Source organism: Humulus lupulus, chromosome 1, assembly GCF_963169125.1.
Source record: "Humulus lupulus chromosome 1, drHumLupu1.1, whole genome shotgun sequence".
Classification (NCBI taxonomy): Eukaryota; Viridiplantae; Streptophyta; class Magnoliopsida; order Rosales; family Cannabaceae; genus Humulus; species Humulus lupulus.
The window spans coordinates 128,503,461-128,523,201 of NC_084793.1; the positions used below are offsets into that span (position 1 = coordinate 128,503,461).

General features: G+C 37.9%; 1 protein-coding gene across 1 annotated transcript; it reads left to right on the forward strand.

Annotated features, from left to right (window-relative positions):
• The first annotated feature begins 202 nt into the window (after window positions 1-202).
• Window positions 203-19,739, forward strand: LOC133797716 (B3 domain-containing protein At3g19184-like). The gene is made up of 7 exons (XM_062235734.1): window positions 203-445; window positions 529-633; window positions 17,810-17,841; window positions 17,925-18,096; window positions 18,229-18,435; window positions 19,185-19,308; window positions 19,509-19,739. Exons 1-7 carry the CDS (start codon window positions 314-316, stop codon window positions 19,517-19,519), a joined length of 783 nt encoding a protein of 260 aa, XP_062091718.1. The 5' UTR covers window positions 203-313; the 3' UTR covers window positions 19,520-19,739.
• Window positions 19,740-19,741: the final 2 nt, after the last annotated feature.

The following is a 19,741-nucleotide window of genomic DNA, read 5'->3' on the forward strand; positions in this document are numbered from 1 at the left end:
GGATGTAAAAATAAGAGAGATATTTTTAGTAGAGGAAGACTGTTTAATATCAAATTGAAAGAGTAAATAATGATGTTATTTTTTTTTTAATAAGAGAGACTATTATGTATAAATTGTGAAATTTCCCTAATAAATGCTGATAATAAAGTAAGAGTGAAAACAAATAAAAAGAGCACACGTGTGAACTAAGACTAACACTGTTTCCTAATAAGTTTGGCGCTTTAGCTCCTCTCCAGTCCAGTCAGTGCTGCCAGCGGTCACCTTTTCCGTTGAGTTGTGAAGCTGTTTCTTCTTTATTTTCTCTATTTCGAAAATGGTGAAGTCTAAATTGGGCTACGAGGAATGTCGGAAACAAAGACTGGAAGAGAATAAAAAAAGAATGGAGGAGCTCAACCTCACCAAGCTTGCTCAAGCTCTCAAAACCCCAACTCCTAAGTCCACACCCGTGGGTTTGACTACTTTCTGTTTCTATATATCGTTTCCATGCATGTCTTTGTATGAAATGCTTGGTTCTCATTGCTGATACAGGTAAAGCAGGGGAAGCCCAGAACTCGAATAAACGTGGAGCCCTCTTCCGTGCCACTGAGAAGGTCCAGTCGAGTCGCCGACAAATCTCCTCCAAATTACAAAGAAGTCAGTTCTCTCTCGTTTTTGAATGCATCTTGATATTATAATGCATTTGTCGAAGTAGTTCCAATTTTAGTGACATCTTCAAAGGGACCTCCTTTGAGTGTTAAAAGTTGAAGACCGCTAACCTTGGGGTTGGCAAGCACTTTTCTCTTATTATTTTTGTTCTCTCTAGTAGCTCTGTTATGTATTTTGACTTTGATAGCAGAGGACCATTCTTGATTTGATGCACTTTTCTTCCGAGGTAGTAGCTCAATTCCCCAAGTTCGTTTAAAGATATGTCTTTATTGAGGAGATTAATGAGTTGTCGGATTTCACCCTTACTGTTGTTTGTAATGCTTATATCATCCACATACACTAAAATCATTATACATGATCTTGGAGTGAACTTGAGGAAGAGAGAGCTATACCCCTTTGATGAGAAGAAACCCAACTTGCCTATCAAACCAGCTATAGGAGCTTGTTTTAGCCCATACAAAGTCTTGTGCAGTTTCCAAACCATGTTCTACTCCCAGTCTTTGAAACTAGGGCTCAAGAATTTTGTTGAATTGTTAACATCAAGTTGTTTGATGTTCCAATTTTGTGAACTCTTATCGCTGTTGGTTTTGCAGCAATACTAAAAGCCCCAGTGTAATCAAAACCAAGTTTATGAAATCCTTGGAAACTAGCCTTGTCTTGTATCTTGAAATAGAGTTATCTATATTTCTTTTTTAGCTTAAAGACCCATTTACATCCCACAAGCTTTTGATCTTTGGGCATGCATGGGGACAAGAGACCATGCCTTGTTTTTCATCAAGGCTTGTGTTCCTCGTTCATAGCATCTCTCCATTTATCATGTCTCGAGGCACAAATATAGAGTTTGGTTTATTCTCATCAAGGACCTCTAAATTGGACCCCTTGGGCTTATAAATCCCATCCTTGGATCTTGTTCTCATAGGGTACTTGTTCATGGTTGGACAAATATTTTGACTGATTTTGCTCATCTGTATAGCCTGCATTTCTCTGAGCTGCATAGGATCTCACACATGCAGCTCTACACTATTTTTGTGTTCCTGTGTTTGTGAGTGATGTGAAGAAGTTTGTCAGTTAGGTGACCTTGGAGAGAGTGAGTGTTGTGAATGAGATGCACTATTGTAAGGTTGGCTAGACTTTGGAATTCTTGATTTGATACACTACTAGTGGCATTTATGTTTTTGTATTTTTCAATTATCTTCCCAATGTTGTGAAAGTATAATTCATTCTAGATCTAGATTCATAAATATTTTTGTCCCACATGATCTTAGATCTGTAGGATTTTGGTAGTTCATATTATGTTTTTGTATTTTTTATACATGCAACTTCTAGGCTTAGCTCTAAAAGATTTTTTTCTTTGGCGGTTGAGTTGATATTCTTTGGTGACAATTACTAGTACCTTTAGTGCAAGGTTGATGTATAGCACACATTACATAATTTCTGTTGAGTAAGAGTGCAGATTGCTCTCTCTTTGAAAGATAATTCTTATTAGTTTGTCTATATAAATAGTCAATATGTGATAAATGATACAGATTATATTTTATATATTCTTTTATGAAGTATTTCTTACACACGTGTATGCCTCTAAGACTTTGTACAACTTTGCCTTTAGGTTAGATTGTATAGTATATATATCATGTTATAGCAATTGGCCCCTTTGAGGCTTTTCTTCAATATACGACAAATTCATCTCTTTCTCTAATCTTTTATGGTACCAGAGCCATGGCTCAACAAAGTGCTGTCTCCCAGACCAGTTCCCTCCCCAGCTTCGACACACAACCCCAGAACAACCAATCTAGCCTCCCTCAAAACTCTCAACTTGATACCTCACAAACTACCCAACCTATTTTCAATCTTCCCTCAATGAATCAACCACTCTCTGTCAAATTAGATGAAAGTAATTTTCTCATATGGCAAAACCAACTTCTCAACATCATCATGGCTCATGGTTTGGATGGGTATATCGATGGCTCAAATCCATGTCGCCAAAAATTGAATCCTGGTGATACTACAGTCAACCCAACATATACCTCTTGGCAACGTTACAATAGACTAGTGATGAGTTGGTTTTATGCCTCTCACCGATTCTATGCTCAGCTAAATAGTGAGCTATGCAACAGCTCAAGAAATCTGGGAAGCTCTTACCGAAATATACTCAACTTCTTCAATGTCTCGTATCACTAAAATTCGTGGACGATTACAAGCACTCAAGAAGGATTCACTCACTGCATTAGAATACATTTAGAAGCTTAAAGGTCTCTGCAACAAACTTGCTGCAATCGGGGAACCCGTGTCTCACAAGGACCAATTGGTGTATTTCTTGAGTGGTCTTGGTAGAGAGTATAATTCCTTTGTTTCTCCTCTGATGAGTAGATCTGATACACCTTCTATGGAAACTGTTTTTAGTTTACTTCTTAGCTATGACTATCGTCTTGAAACTCAGAATAGTGCTGATGAATTGAGCTCCCTTCAAGCCAATTTCTCCAAACTCAATTCTGAATCCAAACAACCAAAACCATCATACCCTCACCCTCACCCTCAATCCAAACCAAACTTTTCTCCCTCACCTATTTACCAAAACTATCCTAATTCTCACAATCATTCTTCTGGCATATTGGGCAAACCTCAACAATCCTTTCCTCACCCTTGGCCTCAAAACAATAACATTCGTAGACCTCCATCTAATTGCCCATCTTGTCAAATTTGTGGCAAACCTGGTCATTCCGCCACTATATGCTACCATCGCACTAATCTTGCCTATCAACCACAACCACCTCGTAATTTTAATACAATGCTTGGTCCTCGTGCACCCAACAATAGTTTTCTTCCTGGATTCTCTGGTTCAAACCCTGCCACTTCAGGAGTTTCCTCCAACTGGTTTATGGACTCGGGTGCCACACATCATTTTTCTTCCAACTATGGTGTGATGTATTCTGCATCTCCTTATCATGGACCCGAGCAGGTACAGGTTGGTGATGGTAAGTCTCTTCATATTTCTCATATTGGACATGTAACTTTTCCTTCTAAATCAGTTCCTCTTTCTCTCTCTCAATCATGTCTATCATGCTCCTGCTTTCAACAATAATCTTATTAATTTATCAAAATTTTGTCGTGATAACAATGCACTCATAGAGTTCCATCCCACTTGTTTTTATGTCAAGGATTAGGTCACCAAGAGAGTACTTCTCACGGGATTGCTTGATCAGGGCCTTTACGAAGTCAACTCTTCTTTCCCTGCCTCTTTGTTCATTCCACCTTCAGCCAACTTCACATCTGTTCGAGACTTCTCTTTGTGGCACCAACATCTCAGACATCCATCTCAGCAGGTTATTTCCACTATTTTTGATGTTTGTAATGTTCCAAAACATTCAGTTTTGAATTCTACTTTTTGTAAGGATTGTCAATTAGCCAAATCCCATAGACTTCCCTTTTCTATTTCAATGTCAAGAGCCACGACTCCCTTTGAACTTGTTCATACAAATTTGTGGGGTCTTTCTCCTGAGAAATCAATTACTAGAGCTTGTTATTTTATCTTGTTTATTGATGATTTTAGTCGCTTTACCTGGCTCTATCACTTGCATTCCAAAGATGAAGCATTCCCCACTTTTCTAAAATTTAAAACCATGGTTGTAAGGCAATTTGATGCTCAAATTAAACGTGTTCAAAGCGACTGGGGTTAGGAATTTTGGACACTAAATAAATTGTTCAATTCTATTGGTATAGTTCATCAACTTTCTTGCCCTTATACCCCCAACAAAATGGGCGGGTTGAACACAAAAATCGTCATGTCATAGAAGTAGGCCTTTCTCTTTTAGCTCACTCTTTCGTTCCACTTACCTACTGGCCTTATGCCTTTTCTACTGCCCTATATCTCATCAACCGTCTTCCTTCCCCTGTTTTACAAAACACCAGCCCTTATTTTACACTTTATTGAAAACAACCATCATATGATCATCTCAAAACCTTTGGCTGCTCTTGTTTCTCATACTTACGCCCATATAATGATCACAAACTCCACTATCGCTCCAAAGAATGCATCTTTTTAGGGTATAGTTCCCAACACAAGGGTTATCTTTGCTGTTCTCTTCCCACAGGGTGTCTGTACATATCTCGTCATGTAGTTTTCAATGAAATCTCATTTCCGTTTGCCTCCTCATCCACCCCTTCCTCATCTTTCTCTTCAGCTCCTACATCTTCTACAATCTTCACTCTTCTGCTGCCTCTTCACCCACCTTTTTTTCCTTCTTCTTCCCCTCCCTTGTCTCCCACAATTTCTCCTACTAGTTCAACACTTTCTCCTCCTATTTATTCTTCCACTGTCCATGCCTCTTCTCTAACTCCTTCCTCTACCCCTCCCTCTCCTTTTTCTTCTTGTAGAGAATGGTGAATAGAATTGTATATTTTATTCATGTGAATGCCATATATTTATACAACCTAAGAGAAACTAAAATAGGAAAGTATGAGAGAAAATAGGAAACGAAATAATTACAATTGACCCTATCTTCTAGCTAATTTACAGCTAATTATTCTAACACTCCCCCTCAAGCTGGAGCATAGATGTTAATCATGCCCAGCTTGTTACAAAGATAATCAACCTGCACCCCATTCAAAGCCTTTGTAAAAATGTCTCCTAATTGTTCTCCAGTTTTCACATATCCTGTAGAGATCAAGCCTTGTTGAATTTTCTCACGAACAAAATGACAATCAATCTCAATGTGCTTAGTTCGCTCATGAAACACAGGATTTGAGGCAATATGAAGAGCAGCTTGATTATCACACCATAATTTTGCTGGCACTGAAGTCTGAAATCCTACTTCAGTCAAAAGCTCATATATCCACATTATCTCACACACAGATTGTGCCATAGCCCTATATTCTGATTCAGCATTGGATCTGGACACAACATTTTGTTTCTTACTCTTCCAAGAGACCAAATTACCTCCAACAAAGACACAATAACTTGAAGTGGATCGTCTATCCACCTTGGAACCAGCCCAATCTGCATCTGAGAAACACTCCATCTGGGTGTGCCCATGATCCTTGTAAACAATACCTCTTCCGGGTGCTCCTTTCAAGTAACACAAAATTTGTTCTAAGGCTGCCCAATGATGAATTGTTGGAGATGACATAAACTGACTGACAACACTAACTGAGAATGCAATATCTGGACGAGTCACAGTAAGATAACTCAGCTTTCCAACTAATCTGCGATATTTCTCAGGATCTTCAAATGGTTCCCCATCACGTGTCAGATGCACAACTGGATTCATTGGAGCACTACAAAGTTTTGCTCCCAATTTTCCTGTCTCAGTTAACAAATCAAGTACATACTTCCTTTGAGACAGAAAAATACCTTGTTTACTCCGAGTGACTTCAACTCCCAAGAAATACTTGAGCACCCCCAAAACCTTCGTGTGAAACTGGGTATGAAGGAATGATTTAAGGGAAGAGATGCCTTCAGTATCATTTCCAGTAATAACGATGTCATCCACATACACAACTAACAAAATGATACCAACAGTTGATCTTTTATAGAACACAGAATGATCTGACTTACTTTTCAACAAACCAAATTTCTCAACAGCCTGACTAAATTTACCAAACCAAGTATGAGGACTCTGTTTCAAACCATATAAAGACTTGCGAAGACGACAAACTCGGCCTAACTCCCCCTGAGCAACAAACCCAGGAGGTTGCTCCATATATACTTCTTCCTCAAGATCTCCATGAAGAAAAGCATTTTTAATATCAAGTTGATGCAAAGGCCAATGATGAGTAGCTGCCATGGAAATGAACAGTCGAACAGATGTGAGTTTAGCAACAGGAGAAAAAGTATCACAATAGTCCACTTCATAAGTTTGAGCATAACCCTTGGCAACAAGACGGGTCTTTAAGCGAGCAATTGTTCCATCCAGATTGACTTTAACCGTAAACACCCATTTGCACCCTATGACCCGTTTTCCTGAAGGAAAATTAACCAAGTCCCAAGTACCATTTGCAACTAAAGCATTCATCTCTTCTATCATTGCAGCAAGCCAGCCAGAATGAGACATTGCTTCACGAACAGTTTTAGGAATAGTGATAGAATCAAGAGAAGCAATAAAAGAGCAAGAAGAAGAGGAGAGATGATTATAAGAAACAAAAGAAGAAATAGGGTATGTACATTGGCGTTTACCTTTACGTAGTGCAATGGGAAGATCATCTTTGAGTTCCGGATCTGATGACGAAGATGCAGGTGCAGGACACGAAACGGGAGGTGGACACCTGGTGTACACTATAGGAGGCTTAGGAAGTGGTGGAGGTGGTGGAGGTGTAGGCATTGCGGGAGCTATGACCGAGGCAGGTGAAGGAACAAGAGACTCGTCAGAACATGTATCAGGCGCAGAGGATGTGACAGAATATACCAACAAATAATCATCCTCCCCGTGACGAGTAGGAGTAGGTGAAGATGAAAAACAAGGTGTATTTTCCACAAAAGTAACATCAATAGAAACAAGATATTTGTTGAGATCAGGACAATAACACCTGTACCCTTTTTGAAGACGAGAATAACCAAGAAAGACACACTTTAATGACTTAGGGTCTAATTTGGTGACATGTGGACGGACATCGCGAGCAAAACAAACACTGCCAAATACCCGAAGAGCAACTGGAAACAATGACTTACCAGGAAAAAGAATTTTAAATGGGATCTCACCATTAAGTACAGAGGATGGCATGCGATTAATAAGAAAACATGCTGTGGAAACTGCATCGGCCCAAAAAGGTTTAGGAACTTTCATTTGAAACAAGAGGGCACGTGCAGTTTCAAGAAGATGTCTGTTGTTACGTTCTGCTACACCATTTTGAGGTGCAGTATCAACACAAGAAGTTTCATGAAGCATGCCATTAGAGGTCATGTAAGATTGAAATTGAGCAGATGTGTACTCTTTGGCATTATCACTTCGCAAAGTACGAACAGACACATTAAATTGATTTTGAATCTCAGCACAAAATATAGAAAACAACTCAGAATGATTTTTCATTAAATATAACCAAGTTACACGAGAATAATCATCTACAAAAGTAACAAAATACCTGAATCCAGGTTGAGACAAAATAGGAGGACCCCAAACATCAGAATGAACTAACTCAAAAGCAACACTAGCACGTTTATTGACTCGAGGACTCAAACTAACACGATGATGTTTGGCAAACTGACATGACTCGCAATCTAATGAAGACACCTTACTATACTGGGGACAAAGTTTCTTGAGCAGAGGAAGGGATGGATGGCCCAAACGACAATGAGCCTCAAAAGCGGAAGCAACACTCGGACAAGCAATAGAGGCTGGTGGAAGTGGATCAAGAACATACAGGCCGCCAGATTCATGTCCTTTACCAATAATCTTCTTTGTCATAAAATCCTGAAACAAATAATGATCGGGAAAGAATGAGATTGAACAGTTTAGATTACGAGTGAGTTGACTAACAGAAAGCAAATTAAAGGACAAATTAGGTAAATGTAAGACTGATGACAAAGTGAGCAAAGGTGTGGGAGCAACAGTGCCAGATCCATGAACAGAAGATGGTGATCCATCAGCTAAGGTAACAGTAGAAGTGGGACTATGAGACTGAAAAGTGGAAAAGAGACTGGAATTACCTGTCATATGATCTGTGGCACCAGAATCAATGACCCATTTTGAGGATGTGGAAAGAAGGCATGCATTAGAGTTACCTGAATCAGCTATCGCAGTGACAGAAGGAGATGAAGACTTAAGCGATTCCTGATACCTCGAGAACTTGGCAAATTCATCAGCAGAAATAAGGACCGATTTGTCAGATGCATCGCTAGTGCTTGCAATATTAGCCGAGTGTTTTTGCTGATTTTTGAACTGTAACTTCCTACACTCAAACTTGGTGTGGCCTGGTTTCTTACAATAGTTGCACATGATGCTCCCGGAATCTGGTGTTCGATTATCAGGTCCTCCTTTGTATCCACTTGGAGTAGAGTTTTTCCATGGTGCAGAATTGTTACGACTCACCAAGGCGCTATTAAGAGGAGCTGAAGAGGTAGTTTTTGTGCGAAGAACATGAGTAAACACATCTTGTAAAGAGAACTTGTGACTTTGTAGAGTCAAATTCAGATGAGAGTCCTGCAAGAAAACTCATAATAGCCATCTGCTCTCGTTGGCGCTGTTGAACCTTCACATCAGGACTAAATGGCAATAACACATTAAGCTCTTCATATGTTTTTTTAAATGCCATAAAGTAACTCATAAGAGATTGATCTTGTTTCTCCGCACGATAAAAGGCTTTGCAAGCATCATATATGCGAGAGATGTTGTCTTTGCCAGAATACAAAAACTCTAAGTAATCCATTAGTTCTTTAACCAATTCACAATGATTAATCAAACTAATTACCTCATTATCGATAGAATTTCGAATTTGAAGGAACAAGCGAGCATCCTCACGAAGCCATATTTTTCGTGAATCGTCTTTTTCTTTGGGAGGATCGTCAGTCAAGTGATCATCTTTGTCAATACTCCTCAGATACAGTCGAATCGTCTTACTCCATTCCAAATAATTCGAACCAATCAATTTATGGTCCGTGATTTTAGACATCACGGGAACCACATCAGAAACAACCACTGATTTCGAATATGATTTTATCTCTGCCATAATCTCGAATGCAAAAACAATTGAAAAGAGAAAAAGAAGAAAGTGAACACCAAAGAATGAACACCCAAACACGAAGAAGGCAAAAGTATCAAACCACAAAATGAGAAGAACTGCCGGAGACTGATGCAAGGAGGACGGGGAAGGGCTGGGAGCGTGACGGACGTTGACCGTCACCGGAAAAGAGGCTGGATGTGCCCTCACGCGTCGGCGCGTGGGAGTCGGGGCGGCGGCAATTGGCGGCGCGTGGGGACCACGCGCGGTGAATTTGGCTGTCAGACTTCGGGGTTTTGAAGATCGGCGGCTGGGCAATCTGTCTATGTGGGCGGTGAGAATAAACTCGCACTCCAACTAGGGTTTCCGAAAAAGGAACCCTAAACTCAAACCCTAATCTCTTTTTTATTTTTTTTATGAACTCTAATTTCGAATTTCGAATCACAATTCTAAGAATTGCTCTGATACCATGTAGAGAATGGTGAATAGAATTGTATATTTTATTCATGTGAATGTCATATATTTATACAACCTAGGAGAAACTAAAATAGGAAAGTATGAGAGAAAATAGGAAACTAAATAATTACAATTGACCCTATCTTCTAGCTAATTTACAGCTAATTATTCTAACACTTCTCCGAGTAGTGCCACTTCCATTCCTCCTCCTCCTTCCTTTCCTGAAACTGATTCCTTAGTGGTTGATTTACAAGTCCCTCATGAGAAAAATTTCACCAACACATCAACTAATGTCCACCCCATGCTCACTCGTGCAAAGGCTGGTATTCATAAGCCTAAGGTTCTACTTACTTCAATGTCAGATGCTTATTTTGAACCTACTACTTACAAGCAAGCTGACAAGTTTCCCCATTGGCAGCAAGCTATGCGTGATGAGTTTTTGGCTTTGCAGAATAATACGACTTGGCACCTTGTCCCTCCACCACCTCATGCTAAACCAGTCGGCTGCAAATGAATCTTTTGGGTCAAACTCAAAGCTGATGGTACACTTGACAGGTATAAGACTCGCTTGGTAGCAAAGGGATATCACCAAACAGCTGGACTTGATTATTTTGAGACCTTTAGTTCTATGGTCAAGCCAGCTACCATCCAAACTGTTCTCACTCTTGCCTTGTCTGAATTGTGGCCCATTCGTCAACTTGATGTCCAAAATGCTTTTCTACATGGCGATCTTCAAGAGACAGTGTATATGGATCAGCCAGAAGGCTTTTAGGATCTTACTCATCCACAGTTTGTGTCACTTGGATAAAGCTCTTTATGGACTTAAACAATCACCCCGACCATGGCACAACAAACTCAACTCCTTTCTTTTATCTCGGGGCTTCACTAATTCTACTGTTGATGCTTCTATGTTTACTTATCATCGCTCTCATGCTTCTCTCATCTTATTGGTCTATGCGGATGATATAGTTCTTACTGGCAGTAGTACCACTCTTATTACTGATTTACTTAGTACACTGCGTTCACACTTCGCTATTAAGGATCTTGGCCCGTTACATTATTTCTTGGGTATCTAGGTGCTTCGTTCTGTTGTTGGTCATCACTTGAATCATTATAAATATGTATAAGACCTGCTGCATTGTGCTAAAATGATGGGCTCTAAGCCCTTTCATACCCCCATGACCACAGTCTCGGTTCTCTCTGCCTCGGTTGGCACAACACTTCCTGATGGCTCTAGTTTTCGAAGTATTGTTGGGGTGTTATAGTATTGCACCATGACCCGGTCTGATATTGCTTTCGCCGTCAACCGTGTGTGCCAATTCATGCATTCTCCTACCGATGCTCACTAGCTTGCCGTCAAGCGTATACTCTAGTACCTTAAGGGTATTGCCCACTTTGGTCTGTCACTACAACCATGTATGGACTACAACTTGCTCTGTTACACAGATGCGGACGGGGCCTCTTGTCCTGATGACTGCCACAACACTGGTGCATACTGCATTTTTCTTGGTGGAAATCTCATTTCGTGGTCCACTTTGAAACAAAAGGTTGTGTCATGATTGAGCACTGAATCAGAGTTCCGCGCTCTTGCTAATGGTGTCACTGAAATTACTTGGCGGGAAATTCTGCTTCGAGATTTGCACGTGGAACCTTCATCTTCTCCTCTTTTGCTTTGTGACAATATCTCAGCCACTTTTCTTACTGCCAATCCTGTTCTTCATACACTCACCAAGCATGTAGATATTGATTTTCATTTTATACTTGAGCGTGTTGCCTCCAATTCTCTAGTTGTGCGTCATACTCCTACTGAAGATCAGCTTGCAGACTGTCTCACCAAGGCTATGCCTATTGCTTGTTTTCTACTACTTCGTTCCAAACTCATCGTGCTTTCTAGTCCCGTGAGTTTGCAATGGGATGATAAATGATATAGATTATATTTTATATATTCTTTTATAAAGTATTTCTTACACACTTGTATAGCTGACACACGTGTATGCCTCTAAGACTTTGTACAACTTTACCTTTAGGTTAGATTGTACAGTATATATATCATGTTATAGCAATTGGCCCCTTTGAGGCATTTCTTCAATATACGACAAATTCATCTCTTTCTCTATACTTTTAATGAGTTTTTATTTTTATTTTAAACTTGTCTAATTTAGTAAATAGTGATATCTTTTTATCATTTATTTTTTCTGGGAAATATGTTAACCCACACCTTTGTTATTAGTTTGGATATTTACCAATGTTTAAAATACTGCTTTTACGCCTCAAGGCATTTTGTTTTTGTGAGGTGATGCGTACACCTCAAGGCGCATTGAGGCATAAGCCTCAAATATTTAATTAAAAAAATATTTTTAGAACACCTAAAGGTATAAAGTAAGATGAATGTGTCTTATAAAACGCAAACATAGAATAAGAAATGACATAAAACTCAAACATACTATAAAATGTATCATAAAACTCAAACATATATATTTCGTAAATCATCCAAATTTCTAAAATAAAGTTAACTTTTGCTTCTAGAACTAGAATCCTAGATTCTACTATCTTAGAACAAACTTCTGATCAGTTTTTTTGGGCCTATTTAGATCAGTTGTGTTTCAATTTGATTTTGGACCTTTTTGGGCATAAAAAAGCCCATTACGAAAATACACTCCTGAGGCGTACGCCTCTCACAATTTCCGCCTCAGCCGCCCCAACTCAGCCCTCACTACAGTGAGGCTTATGCCTCACCACTGCTAAGTTAGGCACACACCTTGGTGCATTTTTTTTCTGCCTCAAACTGAGGCGCGCCTCAAAACTGCCTTTTTAAACATTGATATTTACTTATTTTTAGGGGTTGGAATTGTATACCTTGAAGTTTTTAATTGTAAACAGGTTAATTAGGCTATTTATTAATATTACTGTGCAATAATTTCCTAATGAGGAAGTTAACCACAATTGTATATAGGAATCAATATGGTATTAATATCAAATATTCTGTATATTTATTCTTTCTAAAAATAGGAGATTCTAATGTTGTATTTTCTAAAATTAGCTAATTGTATTTATTGGTTCAGATTCTAGATTGTATATATATTTCCTCACTTTGAGATAATAATACCTACAAATATTCAACATCTCACATGGTATCAAAGATTGAATCGGCTGCCTAGCTCTTCAATATTTATTTTCTCTTCACCTCTTCTCTATGTGTCCATCTCTGTCCTTCCTTCCTGACTGCCACGACTGCCGAAAAAGACAGCTCCATCTCAGAGGTAACCTCCAACACATCATCATCATCAGATCAGCCCCTCACTACTCTAACTTTCTCTCACGGCAATGAAGCTCTCCCTGGTTACCAGCCACAAATTTAATGGACACAACTATCTTCAATGGTCCTAATTTGTAGTGATGCATATTAGTGGAAAAGGCAAGGAGTATCTCACAGGTGAAATCTCTACTCCAAAACGAGATGATCCTATATTTAAAACTTGGAAATTTGATAATCATATGATTAAATCATGGCTGATCAATTCTATGAAAAATGAAATAGGATAAAATTTTCTCTTATATGCCACAACAAAGGAATTATGCGATGCTGTCAAAGCTTCCTATTCAAGTTCTGAAAATACCTCCAAACTTTTTGCGATCGAAGCTGCCTTGTACGATCTTCGCCAAGATGATACCTCGGTCACGCAATACTTCAACACACTCACAAGGTATTGGCTGCAGCTAGATTTATTTGAACAATATGCCTAGAAATGCACTGGTGATACTATGCATTGTACAATTGAGGAGAAAAAGAGAACTTTCAATTTCTTCATGACCTCAACAAAAATCTTAATGCAGTTCAGAGTCGAATCATGAGCACCAAGCCCCTTCCTAAGGTCAAAGAAGTATTCTTTGAAATCTGTCTTGAAGAAAGTAGGAAAAAGGTTATGATGGGCTCTCAAAATCTATCTTCAGATCTAGAATCATCAGCCCTTGCTACCTGAGGACAGCCCCATGGTACCAATCTTGATACTCGTCAGAATAAGGGACACCCTTTGGTATGATCACTGCCAAAAACCTAGACACTACAAAGAAATGTGTTGGAAACTCCATGGAAAGCCAAATTGGAAGCGAAAGTCATGGGGTGATCGTGAAGTCAGGGGAATGTTGCTGCCACTTTTGGTTCCACGGCTGAAGGAAAGAGTGATGGATCTGAATCATCTCTATTCACTAAAGCTTAGCTTGAGGCCCTTAAGAAGCTTCTTAGTCAATCGTCCGCCCGACTGCCACCTAGGGTATTGGAATGTTGGCAGTGCGAGGTAATAAATCAGTAGCTTATTTTGTCAATAAAAGAACTACTAAATCTTGGATTCTTGACTCTGGGGCTTCATACCACATGACTGGAGATGCATCCATTTTTTCTGAGTTTCACACGAGTACAAGAAATCATACCGTTAAAATTGCAGATGGCACACTCTCTAAAGTTGAGGGTTCAGTCACAATAAATAAGGACCTAACACTCATATCTGTACTTTATGTGCCTAAATTGTATTGTAATTTACTTTCTATTAGTAAATTTACTCGTGACCACCATTGTGTGACTAAATTTTTCTCAAATCTTTGTGTGTTTCAGGAATTGGATTCGGGGAAGAGGATTGACAGTGCTGAGATGTGTTCTGGTCTTTATGTCCTAAGAAATGAAACTCTATCCTCTAGAACAGCCCAAAAGTTTAATTTGCTTTCTTTGAATAATCAGTCTATTTCTTGTTCTAATAAGGATAGTGATATTATGTTATGGTATTGTCGTCTTGGTTATTTGAATTTTTTGTATTTGTCAAAAATGTTTCCCTCTTTATTTATATTAATAAAAATCCAAACTCTTTTTGCTGTGAAATTTGCGAGTTTGCAAAACACACTCGCAATAGTTATTCTAGATCAACTTATAAACCATCCAAACCTTTTTCATTAATTCATAGTGATATTTGGGGACCTATGCGTGTCAACACTATAACGAGAAAAAGATGATTTATATCTTTTATAGATGATCACACTAGATTAACTTGGGTGTTTCTTATGAAACATAAATCAGAAATGAGTGAAATATTTCAACGCTTTCATTCTATGATTCAAACTCAATTTCAAACTAAGATTCAAATTCTCAAAACTGACAATGCCAAAGACTTTTTTAATTCTATTCTTGGCCATTGTCTAATACAACAGGGCATCATTCACTTGAGTTCCTGTGTTGACACTCAGCAAAATGGAATCGCTTAACGCAAAAATCGATATCTTCTTGAAGTTGCTCGGTCTCTCATGTTTGAGACTCATGTTCCCAAAATTTTCAGGGGTGATGCCATTCTTACTGCTGCCAACCTCATCAATCGGATGTCGTCCAAGGTTCTAAACTTTCAAACTCCTTATCAAACTCTTTTGCAACTATTCCTCATACAAGGTTCATTAGTTTTGTTGATCCCAAGATCTTTGGCTGCACCGTTTTTGTACATTTGTATTCACAACATCGTAGTAAGTTAGATCTTAAATCTATCAAATACTTCTTTATTGGTTATTTATCTCATCAAAAGGGTTATAAGTGTTATTCTCCTACTACTTGAAAAACCTTTAACTCCATGGATGTAACCTTTTTTGAAAAACATGCTTACTACAAGTCTGAGATTCAAGGGAGAATGTAAATGAATCTCATCTTTGGGAGAGTAATCCAGGTACCCATACTTAAATTATTCCGGCTACTCGTACTCATACTCCATCTCTTATTCAACCTTCCAATCCAGTCATGGACACTCTACCTCTTGCTCAATCTTCCAATCCACTCATGGACACTCCATCTACTTCTTCACTCATGGAAAATCAAGGTTCATCTAGATTTTCCCAAGTCATAGAAAATCAAGATCCACCTATGACTATTGAGTCTTAACCAAAACCTAAAGAGCTTCGTGTCTGCCAAAGAAGGAAAAATTCTGAAAAAGAATTAAAAGATCAAACACATCTCGAGGACCACCATGAATCGGAACAGGATCCACATCCTCTAGAAATACATTAAGGTTTGAGTAATCCTAGTCATGATAATGTTATTCATATAAATGATGATCTGCCTATTGCTTTGAGAAAGGGAGTTCGTGCTTGTACTAAACACCCCATTGGCAACTTTGTGTCTTATAAAATCTTATCTCTATCCTATTAGGCATTTGTGTCTATTCTTTATAGTGCACAGATTCCTCGTACAATCCAAGAGGCACTATCTGATCCTAGTTGGAAAAAGGCTGTACAAAATGAGATCAACGCCTTGGTGACGAATTGTACTTGGGGAATTACAAAATTACAAACTGGGAAAAGGCTCGTGGGATGCAAGTGGGTATTCACTATTAAACATAAAGTAGATGGTAGCATTGAGAGGTTTAAAGCTTGCCTGATTGCTAAGGGTTTCACCCTGTCTTACGGGATAGATTATCAAGAGACCTTTGCACCCGTTGCTAAACTCAACACCATCTGTGCTCTGCTCTCTCTTGCTGCAAATCAGGATTTGCCATTGCACCAACTAGATGTTAAAAATGCTTTCTTGAATGGAGATCTTGAAGAAGTCTACATGATATTCCACCTGGTTTCGAGAATTCATCCAACCAGGACAAAGTATGCAGACTAAAAAAATCTCTATATAGACTTAAGCAATTTCCACGAGCATGGTTTCGAAAATTCACTAAGTCAATCATTCATAATGGCTATACTCAATGTAAGACAGATCACACATTGCTTGTCAAACTCAACTCAGATAAAGTGATAGCTATCCTAATTGTTTTTGTTAATGGTATAATACTGACTGGCGATTATAAGGAGGAACTAGAAAGGTTGAAACGTTTCTTATCTTAGGAATTTGAGATTAAAGATCTCGGGTATCTTAGATATTTTCTTGGGATGGAAGTTGCACGATCAAGACATGTCATCTTTGTTTCTCAACGTAAGTATGTTCTAGACTTACTCAAGGAAACAGGAATGCTTGGGTGTAAACTAGCCTTAACTCCAATGGATTCAAACAAGAAAATTGGCTCAAGGATAGATCAGACACCTGTGGATAGGGGGAGATATCAAAGGCTAGTTGGACGCCTTAATTATTTATCTCACACTAGACCTGACATTGGTTTTCCTGTTAGTGTGGTGAGTCAAATACATGAATAATCCAACATAGGAACACATGGAAGCTGAAACTAGAATCCTTAGATACCTCAAGATGACTCCAGGATAAGGTTTGCTTTTCCAAAAGAATAACAATAAAGAAATTAGAGTTCACACTGATGTCGACTGGGCAGGTCATATAACAGACAGGAGTACTTCAGGTTACTGTTCTTATGTTTGGGGAAATCTAGTAACATGGAGGAGTAAGAAACAGTCAGTTGTTTCTAGAAGCTTAGTTGAAGCCGAATTTAGAGCTCTAACTCTCAGCATTTGTGAAGGGATTTGGCTGAAAAAGTTACTTGGCGAACTGGTAGTATTTACAAAAGAGTCTATACAAATGTTTTGTGACAGTCAAGCTGTCATTAGTATTGCAAAAAATCCTGTAAAGTCGACATCCTCACCAAAGCTCTCCCAAGAACCAGTTTTGAAGAATTAATGTGCAAGCTTGGGATGTTTGATATACACAATCCAACTTGAGGGGGAGTGTGGATTTATTTCCTAATTAGGAAGTTGACCACAATTGTATATAGGAATCAATTTGGTATTAATACCAAATATTTTGTATATTTATTCTCTCTAAAAATAGGAGATTCTAATGTTGTATTTTCTAGAATTAACTTACTGTATTTATTGGTTCAAATTCTAGGTTGTATATATATTTCCTCACTTTGAGATAATAATACATACAAATATTAACTTCTCACAATTACTCATTTGAGGATCCATTCTAAAAGGTTTTTTTTCCATCTGTTAATGAATTAGGATCAGGAGACGTACCTAATTTGAACTTATATTTGTGTGTAATAATAATAAATCATATATTCCTTCCCATTAATGAAAGGGAAATCCTATTATTTTCCAATCCAAATCTCTAGTTTATCAGTTCTTTGGTTCTTGGCAGGTCCCTATTGAACCTTTGGAGTGGCCCAGAAGGTAGATTCATGCTTGGTTGTAGCTGTTTTAGTATTATTAACCGAATTTATTTGGGAATTAATCTCTTCTTGTATTGAATATAGTAATTACAGGAGCTATCGAAGGGGAGATTTGCTTAACCGGGTTTATGCTTCGGATGAAGCAAGGGAATATGCCATTTATAGAGCAGCGTTACTTCAATCAGAAATAGAATCCAACTCCCCAAGTTTTATGAAACCACTGCTTCAGTCACATGTTACTGGAGGCTTTTGGCTGGTAAACCAGCATCTTATTCAAGTTTTTATTTGCTTCACTTTGCAATGAAATCATTGAATTTGGCCATTGAAGTTTTGTATATTTTTCTTTTTTCTATAGTAGATGTGTCACATAATTATGTTGGTTGAACAGGGTCTTCCAGTCCAATTTTGCAAGAGTCACCTTCCACATACAGATGAGGCAATTACTTTGGTTGATGAAGAGGGAGGTGAATTCCCAACAAGGTATCTTGTTGATAAAAATGGCCTTAGTGGAGGATGGAGAGGTTTTGCCATCGATCATCAACTAGTTGATGGGGATGCTTTAGTTTTTCATCTGGTCAAGCCAACTCAATTTAAGGTATATTCTTTACATTTGAGACTTAAACCGATAGTGATTTCTTTTCTTTGACTTGTTATTTCTTGCAAAAGATATTACGAGTCAAAAATATCTGTAAAAAAGAAAGAAAAATCATGGTATGTAAAGCCAGATAGGATGTAAGAATTGTCTAACTGTTTGCATTTTATTTATAATGTTTAACTTTACTTAATAGTAGGAAATTAGAGCTAATTATTGAAATCTAACTTAGAACTCCAATAAGTCATTCATAAATAGATAACCATAATGTCAAGTAAGCAACTCAGATTGATAGTGAAGCATATAGGCTGTAACACTCATCTATCTAAATAGATATTCAATGAAACTTGTAATCTAGTTTCATGTATTCTAAATGTATCAATAAATTGTTCGTTTGTTTTCTACACAAGGCAACCTACTTTAATGACCACGAGCTATTTAATTTATCATCAAATAGCTTTATCTTATAAATAAAGTATTTTGCACACAAAAAAACGTTGTTTCTATGCGCACTCCTAACACTAATTAGGGTAGAAACGTGAATTGGTATGCATGCACCTTAGTGTATCTTTTAGAGGATAATATGCTTCTTTTGGTTGTATTTTTTTTCTTTCTATTTACCATTATAATTTTGTCACATGCATATGCTGTATATTATGTAAATGTAGATGGTTAATCATTCTTTCATATTATATATTTTATATTCCTTACCTAAAGTCATTTTCATTTTCTTGTGTGGTTGATTCTTAAAGGTCTATATAATTAGAGCAAATCAAATAGAAGGCCAGGACGTTATAAATGAAGACGAAACTAAAGAGAACGACAAAGATTTGGAAGACATTCCCTCAGGCAGAAGGTCCAAAAGGATCAGATCAAGTAATTTCTTTCTACTCCATATAACTTTTTAGAAATTCTATTAAGGTAGTTATTATGTTAGGACACGTCTATTTTATATTCGTATTAAACATTCTAGCCTTCTTTTTGACCTGCCTAGCCAATCCTAAAGCTTAGCCAATTTAATTTACAAAGTTGTTATAATAATCTTCACTTTGGCCTTTTTGTTGTGTATCTTGCAGGCAAAAAGTAGGAACAGACATAATAGAAGATGAGATACCAAAAGACTAGTTTCTGTATTATAATTGATGATTGTTGTGTTGAAGCTGCTGTGCCATGAAAGTTTTAACTAATTCCCCTTTGTAGCCTCTGGATTAAATATTATGCCCTCAAAATTTGGTGACGAGATGTTATTTATCCTTAAATATCTAATAGAAAATTATATATAAAAAAAAAAAGCATCGGGGGAGTAAGT